The sequence below is a fragment of the Scleropages formosus genome, chromosome 19, assembly GCF_900964775.1.
Source record: "Scleropages formosus chromosome 19, fSclFor1.1, whole genome shotgun sequence".
Taxonomy (NCBI): Eukaryota; Metazoa; Chordata; class Actinopteri; order Osteoglossiformes; family Osteoglossidae; genus Scleropages; species Scleropages formosus.
The window spans coordinates 22,104,433-22,116,886 of record NC_041824.1 but is presented as its reverse complement, the minus strand read 5'-3'; the positions used below and the strand labels follow the sequence as shown (position 1 = coordinate 22,116,886).

The 12,454-nt window shown below is 44.3% G+C and overlaps 1 protein-coding gene across 1 annotated transcript in view; it reads left to right on the top strand.

Moving 5' to 3' along the window:
* kmt2d (lysine (K)-specific methyltransferase 2D) overlaps positions 1 to 12,454 on the top strand; it is a 32,131-nt gene that overhangs the window by 1,231 nt on the left and 18,446 nt on the right. The window contains exons 2-28 of the mRNA XM_018760422.2: positions 398 to 480; positions 1,448 to 1,559; positions 3,401 to 3,603; positions 3,821 to 3,930; positions 4,165 to 4,327; positions 4,432 to 4,603; positions 4,730 to 4,847; positions 5,201 to 5,379; positions 5,491 to 5,678; positions 5,955 to 6,062; positions 6,321 to 7,102; positions 7,355 to 7,465; positions 7,743 to 7,856; positions 7,944 to 8,048; positions 8,308 to 8,489; positions 8,690 to 8,854; positions 9,264 to 9,373; positions 9,863 to 9,901; positions 10,104 to 10,271; positions 10,484 to 10,693; positions 10,831 to 10,953; positions 11,071 to 11,201; positions 11,328 to 11,481; positions 11,575 to 11,661; positions 11,758 to 11,832; positions 11,927 to 12,088; positions 12,326 to 12,395. Coding sequence (XP_018615938.2) covers positions 432 to 480; positions 1,448 to 1,559; positions 3,401 to 3,603; positions 3,821 to 3,930; positions 4,165 to 4,327; positions 4,432 to 4,603; positions 4,730 to 4,847; positions 5,201 to 5,379; positions 5,491 to 5,678; positions 5,955 to 6,062; positions 6,321 to 7,102; positions 7,355 to 7,465; positions 7,743 to 7,856; positions 7,944 to 8,048; positions 8,308 to 8,489; positions 8,690 to 8,854; positions 9,264 to 9,373; positions 9,863 to 9,901; positions 10,104 to 10,271; positions 10,484 to 10,693; positions 10,831 to 10,953; positions 11,071 to 11,201; positions 11,328 to 11,481; positions 11,575 to 11,661; positions 11,758 to 11,832; positions 11,927 to 12,088; positions 12,326 to 12,395 — 4,190 coding nt within the window. The 5' untranslated portion in view covers positions 398 to 431. The remainder of the gene's footprint in view (positions 1 to 397; positions 481 to 1,447; positions 1,560 to 3,400; positions 3,604 to 3,820; positions 3,931 to 4,164; positions 4,328 to 4,431; positions 4,604 to 4,729; positions 4,848 to 5,200; positions 5,380 to 5,490; positions 5,679 to 5,954; positions 6,063 to 6,320; positions 7,103 to 7,354; positions 7,466 to 7,742; positions 7,857 to 7,943; positions 8,049 to 8,307; positions 8,490 to 8,689; positions 8,855 to 9,263; positions 9,374 to 9,862; positions 9,902 to 10,103; positions 10,272 to 10,483; positions 10,694 to 10,830; positions 10,954 to 11,070; positions 11,202 to 11,327; positions 11,482 to 11,574; positions 11,662 to 11,757; positions 11,833 to 11,926; positions 12,089 to 12,325; positions 12,396 to 12,454) is intronic.

Genomic DNA, 12,454 nt, shown 5'->3' with positions numbered 1-12,454 from the left:
GGGGATATGGATATTGATAGCACAAAGTCTTCACTTGTATTAGTTTACGAGCTGGATGCCCGCAGGGGTTTGTTAGTCTCTGTGAAAGTGTGGTATGGATTATAGTGTGGCTTTCAGAGGTTGTTAAGGGACACTGCTTTGTTTTAAATGTCCCCGATTGCCCTGTATCACTTCCCAAAAGGGGGGGCTTGGAAGATGTGATCGACAGGGTGGGGCGATAAATGATGAAATATCACTCTTTCTATGTACATATGTGCCCCCCCATATGCATTTTCAGTTATGTTATCCCTCTTAAAGGTACTTCTATAAGATGTATTGGTGTAAACTTTTAATGTTGCTACCGCGAAGTAGACAGCACTGTTCATGAAGAGTTTGTTTTTATCGGCTGTTGTTCCAGGTCTCTGTGAGGGAGATCAGGGTTGAGAGTAGGGATGGAGGAGCAAAAATCCAACTGTGAGGAGAATGATTCTGAAACGGCAGGTAAGCTGTACATGTCTGGACAGAATTTTTATATGTGTAGTGCAATGCATGAACTTCACTATCTTTGACATGCATTAGTTCTCGGGGGAAGAGATCAAGCAGAGAAAAAGCCTTAACTGCAATGCAGTTCTGCTTCGTTGCAACTTTGTGTCTTGCCTGCTTCATAAGCTGGAAAGACAAAGATGGAAGACACAAACTTATGACCTGAATACTTTGTACAAATTGTAACAGGTGTATTGAAAAATGTTGTGGCTGAAGATCTTTTCATTCCAAACACCCTTTGAAAATTGTTCTTACAAAAAGTGTAAAAGACAATGACAGTGCAGTATCTCCAGAAGATGGCAGTAAGTGTAAGCAGCAGCAAATGTACAAATTTTCATTAGTTTAACAGGAGGTCTTATCCTGGAAGCATAGAGCCTGAAGCAGGGTACATCCTGGATGGGATCTCAGTCCATCGCAGGCCAAATACGCATACGTTCACACACTACAGGCATTTTAAAGTAAACCGTTCACTTGAAATGCATGTCTGTGGATGCTGGGAGGAAACCGTGAGGGTGCTGTTACATTGCAGCAGAGGTAATGAACCTAAGTATTCATTGAAGTATGTGTGTACTGAGATCCAGTATGCTTGTTTATACAGAGGGACCTAGATGGACTTTTTACATTTGGTGCTGAGTGTGCTGTGGATCATTTCTTAACTTTACATATTTAATTTCATGTAGTTTTACCCTCACACAATGATAAGACATAGGAGGCATATGTAGAATCTTGGAAGGTGGCATCTCTGACCATTAGACAGGGTTGAAAGAATACTGGTAGTTTAGGAACAACTTGACCAGACCTCTCTGTGTGCTATCGGCCGTAGTTTTTCCCCTTGCGTTCTACGTTCATCCGGTTTAATGTTCTCAGTTACTGTCTTAATTGTGGCATTTAGGTTTTTTTGTATGCTTTTCGCTCCTTAATAAAGCTGATGACAATGGCCCGCCAAAGGAGTGTGTCCTACCTGAGGAGAAGTCACACATTCCTTTGCCTGGGGAGGGGATCTCAAAGATATTAGACAGCACTTCATCTTCACCTGTGTAAGTCCCTTGCTGATATCCTCTGTATCCATTGTCTGTGCCAAATGTAAAAGGGGGGGTGTCAAAATACTGTAATTTCAATATTTATATTATTGCAAAACTGAATACTTAAAATCATATTAAATTGTGTCATACAAATTTACCGCTGATGTAAGGTGTTTGCTGTTGTAGATATTCTCCATTCACGGGGAAGCAAGCTTTCTGAGTGAAAGCAGAAGCCGGTGAGCAGTTAGCGAGACACACAATTTCCATTTGCGTGTGCAAAGTTCTGCTTCAGGGAGATGAGTTTATGAACTTGCCAAGCCCAGGCTGTATGCCTGGACATTAAAAGTGCATGTTTCCTTATTGTGCTTTTGTTTTCCAGTGGTTTGTGGTACAGAATGCATTCTTTTAAATATATATATTGTATATATGAGACCCAACATAGTATGTCCAGCATATCTCATTATCAGCATTTAGGAGTTGATGTTACTTTGTAAGTTTGTTGCTGTTACACCCATGACACCTGTTGGCTGTGGTGTCACTGGTATACCGTGGTGTCAGAAAGTACTGATTGAGGATTCTTTATGCAGCTTTATACAATAAACTATTATGTGATTATGATCATACATAGTGATTATGATTTACAACTCTTTATGGCTTTATGCCATAGTTTGAGCTACCCTGTCTGAGTCAGACTTTGCCTCTCTAACTGGAAACTAGATTCTACCTCTTCTTGGAGAGTGTATTCAAAATGTGTGGATTCAAAATTGGCAGGCAGAATATTTAGTTTTCATGCAGGAGAAGTGTATTCTAATCTCGAGTGTTGTTTTTTTAGTAAACATTTGCTTGAAATAAGCTGTCACTTGAAATGTTTATCAGTAGGTATAACCTCAGTAGTGCTGGATTGTTACTCAGGAAATTTGTAGCCAGGGCGAATGTTCAGTTTTTAACCCTAGTAGATTATGTACAGGTTCGTGCAGTTTTGGGGGAAATGAGCTGCACCCACTTAGCCTGTATGTTTGCATGGCTCCCTGCATTGGAATGGATGTGTCATATTGAATATATGATAGATTCTGTGCTTTGGTGTTTTCACTCCCTATATAAAATATATATATACATATATATTCTAGTTCTTTACTCCATATTTCTGAACATCTTATGAACCCTGTAAGAGACCAGAGACTGGCTCATTCTGTCTTCCTCGCAGGTCAATAAAGGGTTTCTTAGAACTGCTTTTGTAGAGAATTGTCTCAGCCTCTCAATTTCTCAGTTTTGATATGGAACTTTAGTGTGTGATGAGACATAGACACCCTTCGACTTGCGCAAATAGACCGTTCTTCAACCCCTTACGTAAGTCAAAAGTTACATATGTCAGATTCCAGCATCCTTCACTATCGTATTCAGTCTATACACTAAACCTAGTTCTCATGCTATAGATGATAATCTTTGTCCACTTTCATACTTCATTATTGTTTTCAATTTCATCTCCAAATCGATTGCTGTACGCTTGAGATGCTTCTCGTTTTCCTTCAAGTGCACGTTTACCACCAAATGGGTAATGAATGTGTGAAAAAAGCACTCCGCTAAGGAGAGGAGATGCATTCATGGCTCAAAACACGCAGGAACTGGGAAGATGAAGCCGCCTGCCTCGTCTGGCTACGCTGACTTGCGCTTAACGTATTTCAGATGTTTATGATGCAGGATAGATGCACTATTCTTAAATAATAAATGTGTATGGCGGGAATTTTTTTACGTAAAGCCAGATTTACGTGTTAGAGGGGTGTCTGTATTTCTGCCATCAGTGTTGGCTGTTCACTACACATTTTGTAGTGACTTCTGTCCCATGCGTGTCTGCACAGGGAGAGTGGTAGGGCCTGTGCTCTCTGTGGCTGTGCTGAGAAAAGTCTGCATGGCCAGAGGGAGCTTCGGAGATTTGCTCCACCACCTGACCGACCACCTCGGGAGCACCACGCTTCTTCCCTCCTGGGGCCTGGTGCTGATGACCTCAGCTCCATTGGCTTCCCTGAAGGCACCACCACTACGTCACTTTTTGATGAAGCAGGTGAGAAGACAGATGGTGGGAAGGTCAATGGGTGTTTTACTAGACATATTTGAGAGGTAAAAGTGTGTCTTTGCATTAAGAACGGATGACTTCAGTCCTTTGCTTTTCATAATAAGCACTATTTTGCATATTTTCTTTGCTTGTGGAGTTAAGGGTGTGTGCAGATCGTTTTGAAATGTGTCTCACTACTAACGGGTGCTGTGACTGTTTTCGTTAGGCCACTGCTGGGTTCACCACTGGTGTGCAGTCTGGTCAGAGGGTGTGAAAACTTTAGACGGCGAGGAGCTGGAGAATGTTGACAGAGCTGTCATCTCAGGGATTCAACAGGTTGGTCCGGGGATTTTCAAGGGAGGCACGTTACACAGTGAGTCCTGTGCGCAGACTGGTCATAATGGTTTACTAAACATCTCGCCTCTCTTCATATGTAGCATGAGACCTGAGGGCTGAAGGCAGAACTTTTCTTTGGCTGCAGTTTTTTTTTTTTTTTTTTTTATTCTGAGATGTCCCTTACCCATGGTTGATAAATGCACATGCTCAGTCTGTTTTCTTTGAACTCCTCAGAGATGTGAATACTGTAAAAGGCTGGGTGCCACTATACGGTGCCAGGCAGAGGGCTGCTCGCGGTTGTATCACTTCCCTTGCTCGGCTGCCAGCGGATCCTTCCAGTCTCTCAAGCTACTGGCCCTCCTGTGTCCAGATCACATAGACAAGGCAGTGGAGTTAGGTAATGACTGCATTGCAGGACCTTTCAGATTAGATGAGTTGCAATTTGGTATCTATCCCAAGTCAGACCATTAACCTTCATGTCCCTGTGCTTGGTTGTGTTAGCGGGTGAGGAGGCACGTTGTGCTGTGTGTGACTCGGTGGGCGAGCTCCCGGCCCTACTCTTCTGCACTGGCTGTGGGCAGCACTACCACGCCGCCTGCCTGGAGATCAGCGCCACCCCCCTGCAGCGCTCTGGCTGGCAGTGCCCCGAGTGCAAGGTGTGCCAAACCTGCAGGTGAGTTGATCATCCCTTGGTAAAACCTCCTCAACAGTGTGTGAGTATAAGTTTGCTTCTGTCTCATCAGCTGATGCACTACATGTAAATTCCTGGTTCAGACCATTTTGATGTGTTCTCTCACAGGCAACCTGGTGAGGACTCCAAGATGCTGGTGTGTGACTCCTGTGACAAGGGCTACCACACCTTTTGCCTGCAGCCAGCCATGGACTCCCTGCCTTCTGACCCCGGCTGGAAATGCAGGGTGAGTAGAGCCCTCCCCGTGAGCCTAGATCACCGCAGCCCATATTCTGGGAGCATTCTGTTTTAACAAAGCTTTAGATCAGCTGATTTCTGTTTTAGTACACTTGCACTGTAAATTCTTGCATTTCTGACATTAATACTTTGAAATATTTATCACTGTACAATGAATTTGACATCATGCGGTTAAGGGATCTAAGCTTTCATCGGTAATGAAAAGAAATGATCCGTAAAATACGTGACAGTGTGAGCAAGGAATTTCCAGTGTTTTGTCACTTTCTTTTTATAGCCATTTCTTGCATCAGTCTTATCTATAGCTGAATGGCTGACAGTCATCTGCTCTATGTGTTGCTCCAGAGGTGTCGCGTGTGCAGTGTGTGCGGCGTCCAGGGCTCGGCGCTGACGGGCGCAGAGCAGTGGTTTGAGAACTGCACGTTGTGTGAGAGCTGCCAGTTGCAACGTAACTCTGTCTGTGTTGTGTGCAACAAGGCCCCAGTGCCCAACACTGACCTGCAACGCTGCTCTACTTGCTGCAGGTTTGTCCCTTTCTTATTGTATGTACAGCTTCCTTCTGAAATTGTGCACCTTCCCGGTAAAATAAGGAATATTTAGCTTTGAGGTGCTATTTTCCTCTCGCCTTCCTTAAGGTTGGTACACAGTGAATGTGCTTCTGTGTCGGATTCTGTGCGGTGCACCTGCTTGCTGTGCCAAGAACCACCACACGAAGGTGCTGTTGAGGCTATGCTGCTAACAATCCAGCCAGAGACTGAAACAGAGCCCAGGACAGAAACTCAGGTGGAGGTGAAAGCCAGTGAGGAGACGCCAATGGAGCTGGGTACGACTTGCTCTCTTCTGCTTTTTGCATCTCTTTGTTGCTGAAAAACAGGTGAACATCTATGCTGCTGTTGAGCATCCGGAGCGCTTTTTTGGCAAAGCAGGTTAAAATATGGGCCAGAGATTTGAAACTCAGCTGGTAGGAGGTTTTTTTTTGCAGAATGCACAGCACAAAGCAGGCAATGTTCAGGATTGTCTGCAAAATATGGAAATCGGGGAGAGAGGAACCTGTGTATTCATGGAGATGCTGTCAATGACCTCTGAGTAATTTTATTAGATGTAGGAGGAGAAACAGAAGAGGCAAACCGTTTGGTGGAGGAGGAACATTCCTTGGAGACGGCAGAAGAACCCTCAGTGCTGCGCTCAGTCCTGCCAGAGGCTACAGGTAAAGGTGTCCTGTCAGGACCTGGATCTGTACACCTTATGTTATATTAGAGTAAATCGATCTGGCAATTCAAGAGACGCATTGAAGCAGGTGAAAACAGATAAGTTGCTGCCTGAATTGTAAATCTTTCTGGAAGTTACTGACTTCATTCAGTGTCTGTGCAAGTAAATATATACTCTCTAAAGAGTTTTTCATGTGCTTTAATTTTGTATGTGTAAAGTCACAAGCATCTTTGCTGGTGGTCATATCACTGGACAGGGCAAAGTGAGAGCAGAGAGCCAGAGCCCCCTCAGCCCTGTGATTCTGCAGAGGAAGAAGACGCAGGATCCCAAAGTCCTCTGCCTGACGGCGGCAAGGATCCTGATACAATGGCGGACGCCTCAATGGATATCACAGGAAATGATATGGAGGCTGTTGGCGAGCACGAGGTTGGGACAGATCTTTTGACAGACTTGGAGTCTGTTGTGAAAAAGGAAAAAAGCAATAGTGAAAATTCCCCTGCAGCTTCCCAGTGCTCTCTAGCTCCGCCCATTGAAGCCCTGGAGGAGGGGTGTATTGCTGAGGCCAGGGATGAATATGAACCTAAGGAGGCAGATGAGGCTGATCAAAGGACTAGTACGTCAGCTGCTCAAACAGAATGCCCTTCTGCTGTTGACATGGAGACAGGGGCCAGCCAGTTAGAGGAAGCTGAGGATAATGAGGAAGAAGAAGCTGAGGAGTTGATGAGTAGCAAGGAAAGTTTTCAGGGAGATGTCAAAATCAAGAATGAACAGGAGCTGCAAGAAACTGGGACCAAGCAAGACCTCTTCTTGGATGAGATGTCCAACCTGAGCCATGGGGATGGTAGCAGCAGTGGCTTCTTGGGCTCCCCCACAGAGCCTGATCTGCAGAGCCAGTCCATGGAGCTCAGCTTGGAGCCCACAGCCAGCCATCATGAGTTATTCACAGATGTTGATGAGTTGCTGCCCTTTGACCCCCTGAAACCTGAGGGAGACAAGATTAAACGCAGAGGCTCGCCTGGTCGTTCACGGGTGAAACAGGTAAAGTGAGGGGGGCTTAAAAATATTTATTTGTTAATTTATTTATTTTATTTATTTAAGCATTGATGACAAACATTTGAATATACAGGAGAAAATGTAAATAATTTGTTTTGGCATTTAAAATACTCAAACAGGTGGTAATTGAACAATATTTGCTGTCGTTTTTGTCTAGGCTTTTTGATTGGGGAGTGTAAACTCATTGTATGCATGTGTTCTTTTGTAATACATTAAATTTATTTTTTCCTCCTTCAGGGGCGAAGCAGCAGTTTCCCAGGAAAGCGGCGTCCTCGTGGTGGTGGCAGCGGAAGGGGCCGTGGCAGATCACGCCTGAAAGCCATGGCCTCCTGCATTGATGCCTTCTTGGTAACAACACAAATGCCCACATGCTTTAGCCCAGTTTGAATTTCTGTTACTCGTTTGCCTATATTTTCTGCATTTAAAATAACAGGCTAAATATATGCATAACAAGGGGAGGAGCTGGGTTGCCCCCCCCCCCCCAAAGTGTTCAGGCAAGTCTGCTGTGTCTCAGTATTTGTGTATAACTTCAACTCCGATTGATTTACCTGAAATGTTTTTACTTCACTGAGGTGTAGTAATCCACAGAAAAAGTGTCTAATGTATTGTCCTGTGCTCGCTGCAGCTGAGCATGACTGCAGATAGTGGAATAAGCAAGGAGGAAGATGATGAGGAAGATGATACCATGCAGAACACCGTGGTGCTCTTCTCTAACAAAGACAAGTTTGTCCTCCTGCAGGTGACTGAACACCCCAGTCTTTGCTGTTACTCTTCATCCTGCTTCACAAATGCAATATCTGATGACCGCTCCCTTTTTCCTCATCAGGACATGTGTGTAGTGTGTGGCAGTTTTGGGCGGGGTGTCGAGGGCCAGTTGCTTGCCTGTGCACAGTGCGCGCAGTGTTATCACCCCTACTGCGTGAACAGCAAGGTGAGCTACGTCTCTTCGTCGCGTACGCTATCTCAATGTCTTTCATGTTGTTTATCTTTCATTTCTTCTGTGGGTTTGGAATTTGCATTGATCATTTTTGGCCCATCACCTCATCTGAAATGCAACATGAACACGTGTTCCTGAGCATGCCATCCCAGGTGTAAAAATTACATGGTGTAAAAAAAAAAAAAAAAAAAAATTCAGCCCTATTTTCAGACCTTTAGCTGTTCAGTGTTGTACTGCTGACCACTCTCTCCAGATCACAAAGATGATGCTGTACAAAGGCTGGCGCTGCCTGGAGTGCATCGTGTGTGAGGTGTGCGGCAAGGCCTCTGACCCCGCCAAACTGCTGCTATGTGACGACTGCGACGTTAGTTACCACACGTACTGCCTAGATCCACCCCTTCAGACTGTGCCTAAGGGTGGCTGGAAGTGTAAATGGTGTGTATCCTGGATTCATTGCCTTCCTTCTCTTTGGCCCTTTGAACAAGCATGACCACGCTCCTACTATTGTTGTTCTTCCATTGCTCTGAGCATTGAAAATTGCTTTCAGTTTATCCTGCTTTGTATGGTTGTTTACATTTTAACTTGTTTACCAGTCCTCAGAAGCAGTTTTTACAGTAGCTTTCACCCCTGCACAGGTGTGTGTGCTGCATGCAGTGTGGAGCCAGCTCACCTGGGTTCCACTGTGAGTGGCAAAATAACTACACACACTGCGGGCCCTGCGCCAGCCTGGTCACTTGTCCTGTGTGTCGGGAGAACTTCATGGAGGAGGAGCTTTTGCTACAATGTCAGCACTGTGATCGGTGAGTCTCTGGCTGTTCTCACGTTGCGATGGTGTGTCGGTCTAGAAGGTCATTCACAATGAACTCGACAAACTAAAGAACTGCTTTGGTGAAGTGACCTGTCAAGTGTAGTAGTTCTGTTGAGGAGACAGTGAAAGAAATTAAGTTTCTTGGGAGGTTTCTGTAGTCTCCAGCCACTGAAAACCTGTTCTCTCAAAGTAGTGAGCTGTGCACTACACCTTAGATGTCTTCCAAGAGAAGAAATCAGAAGTTTCTCAGAGCATTGTTTTAACTGCATTGGGAAAGGTTTTAAATCTTCCATGCTGTCTTTCTCATACAAAATTTTGAAATGACTGAATTTGGATGTAGTTTATATTTTAAAAGTGTTAGACTTTGTACCACAGGATTTGATGACTCCCATGTTCTGCAGGTGGGTCCATGCTGTCTGTGAGGGACTGTACACCGAGGATGAGGTTGAACAAGCATCTGATGAGGGCTTTGCCTGTTCGGCTTGTTCTCCCTATGTCCCCAAGCCTATCGGTAAATGGGCTGTCTTCATTTTCACGTCTGCTCTGGTCACACTATAGCTGTCAGGCTGATTCTGAAAACATTTCATGCATGATATTTAAAATTAACATGTTCAGAGGTTCTCTGTTACTGGCTTGGATTACTTTAAAAGGTGTTTGTATGCTTGGAAGGTATTTATCGATCATATATGCATTTTTATTATGATACTGTTGTACCTGTATTTCTTCTGTACACCCATCTATTGGGGTCTTTAAGTATTAGAAATAATGTCTAGTGTAAAGCCGTTTAGAGAATATATGATGATTAATAGATGGGGACAGTGGGACCCATAGCGCTTATCTTGGCTAAACAAGATGCACATTTTTACAGTAATGTCACCTCGTTAAGGTGTTTAATCTTTCAAAGAATCACTTGGGCTGTTCTAGCAACTCATACACTTATGGAAAGTCACATCAGTGTTTAATTCCTCTGGTTGCTCATTGCTGCCTTGATATTTTTCAGCAGTGGAGCCTTCTCCTGTAATAAAAATGAAAGAACCAGGTATGTGTGCATCTTACGGTGGTGGTTTATTTGGTCAGTTGTCTCTACCTCCATTTGTCTTTGTGTGCTTGTCTTCTAAAAGGCCTTTTTCTATCATTTGTCATGATGATGTTGGTGTTGCCTGTGTGGCTGTGTTTGTTTAAAGGGGTGATGGACATTTTTCTTGCTCACGATCTGTGTATTCCCTTCTGTATCCCTTCAGAGCCTCAGTTCTACCGATTAGAGGGTGTATGGCTGACAGAGACAGGCATGTCCCTCCTGCGCAGCATTTCCATGTCTCCACTTCACAAGCGTCGCCAAAGGCGCTCCCGTCCAGGCTCCTTTGCTGGGGAGCTAAAGGAGGGCGAAGGGGAGGGTGATGAGAGCAAAGGTGAGAATCTGTCCTACTCCTGATGTAGGAGCTTTCTTATTTATCTGTATGCATGAAGAGCTCTTTATTGGTTATCCATACATTACTGTACCCTTGAGCAAGACACCCTGAAATACTACAGTATAAAGCACCCTGTTATAGAGACTAAGGAATGTTAAATTGAAGGTAAGTGTTTAAGAGACCTTTTGGAAAGTCTTTTTCTTTCTCTTAAGGTGTCATGGAGTCCATGGAGTGTGACCCCAAATTAGAAGCCCCAGGAAGCCCTGACAGAGATGGTGGTCTAGAGAGAGAACTAGGACCAGAAGGAAGCACAGAGGCTGCTGCTGCTGCTGCTGCTGCTGCTGCTGATGTTGAAGGCATGAAGGGAGTAGGGGAGGAAACTGATGATGGGAAGAAGAGAAAAAGAAAACCTTATAGACCAGGTCAGAATGGAGGATCAAGATTACAGTGGAATTCTGAGATTAATAGTTTTATTCTTTCACTTACAGATTTAAAAGGTGAAAAGAAGTTGTGCGTGATTGATTGTAGTGTAAAAATAACTCTAGTATTGTTTGTTTAGGTATTGGTGGCTTCATGGTAAGGCAGAGAAAGTGTAACCAGCGGCTGAAGAAAGGTCTATTTCCACCATTGCCCAGGATGGGTGTGACCAATGCACAGGATTTGGAGAAACCTGCAGCGGAAGGTGAGTAGGAATGGATCAATTGCCTGTCCTTGTTGGCTTCATATTTATCAGAAACAGAGAATGCAGACTAATGTGGTACAGTGAAAAATCTGCTTAAAAAGAAAATATGTTTTATAGGTGCTCACGCAAACACCCCTTTGGAGGGTGTGCCTGAACCAAAACTGGCTGACGGGGAAGGTGAGCAAGCTAAAAAGCGTAGAGGCCGTAAGAAGAGCAAACTGGAGGATATGTTCCCAGCATACTTGCAGGTGGGACATTATTATTGTGTATGGTCTCCTTGGGTCCCCTTCCACTGTTTATCTCTTGTTGAGCCTGCAAAGTTTAAGGTGTGAAATTGATACGAGGAACGACTGACATGCTACCCCATTTTACAGGAGGCATTTTTTGGTAAAACATTGTTGGATCTCAGCAAGAAAGCCCTGCTGCCTACCACTGTGCGTAAACCAGCTCAGGGCACACTGCCCCCACCAAAGCCTGCTGTGACTGTTGCTATGGAGCCAGGTGCTCAGTTTTCTGCCCCAGAGTCAGGTGAGCCTGCCAGCTCAGTGTGGATTGATAGAACAAATATCACAGTAGAATAAATATCTATAATTGTGTGTACATGTGCTACTGTCACTACAGGTGAGGCCAAAGGGGAAGTCAAAGGTGCATCAACTCAACTCAAGCAGGAGGGACAGGGTAAACCTGAGGTTCTTTCTGAGGTACCAGGTGGGTTTGCACTGAAAGAGCAGATTGAGACAATTAATTTTCTCCTGCATGTTCACTGAATGCAGTTTGTGGATTGCTTCTTTCCTGCTTGTTCAGGAACCACTGGACCATTTTTTTCCAAAGACCAGACTTCAGTTGATGCACAAAGTGCCAGTATGATCATTCCTGAAGGTATGACGCTCACACCCTTCGTTCATGAGATGATACGATGCTATGCATTAAGAATACAGTTGTCAACATATGGTTGATCGTCTCTGCATTCCAGGACTTCCTCAAGGTGTGGAGAGCCAAGACTCTGAGCAGTTCTTCCGGAAGGTGCTTGGAGTGTCAGAGGGTGCTCCACTTGGTGGGACACTGCAGGGCAATACGAAGGCAGGAAAGGTAGAGCTTAGCCACAGTAGTCTGCCTCAGAGGAGCCTTATGCAAGGTAAGGATTTTGGGAGTTGAATTAGAAACTGTGCATCTAAATTACAGAATAGATTTGATGTTAAATTAAGTAATACTTTGCAACTGTGGGAGTAAAATCAAATATGCCAGTTAATAGATGAAGTAGAATATTCTGACTTGTTACCATTGTTCTACATTGTTTGAGCTTCAGGATTTATTACTATAGAGAATTCTGACTGGTGGAGTCTGGTGACTAATTCTGGTGGTTCTCTCTCAGGGCCCTTGCCTTCTGCAGGTGTGATGGAAACTTTCCCTGGGCTCTCCCAGCCTCCATTCTTTGACATCCGGTAAGATGGTTCTAGAGAAAAAACTTCTGCCTGTATAATTAGTCTTTGCTATTTCAGAG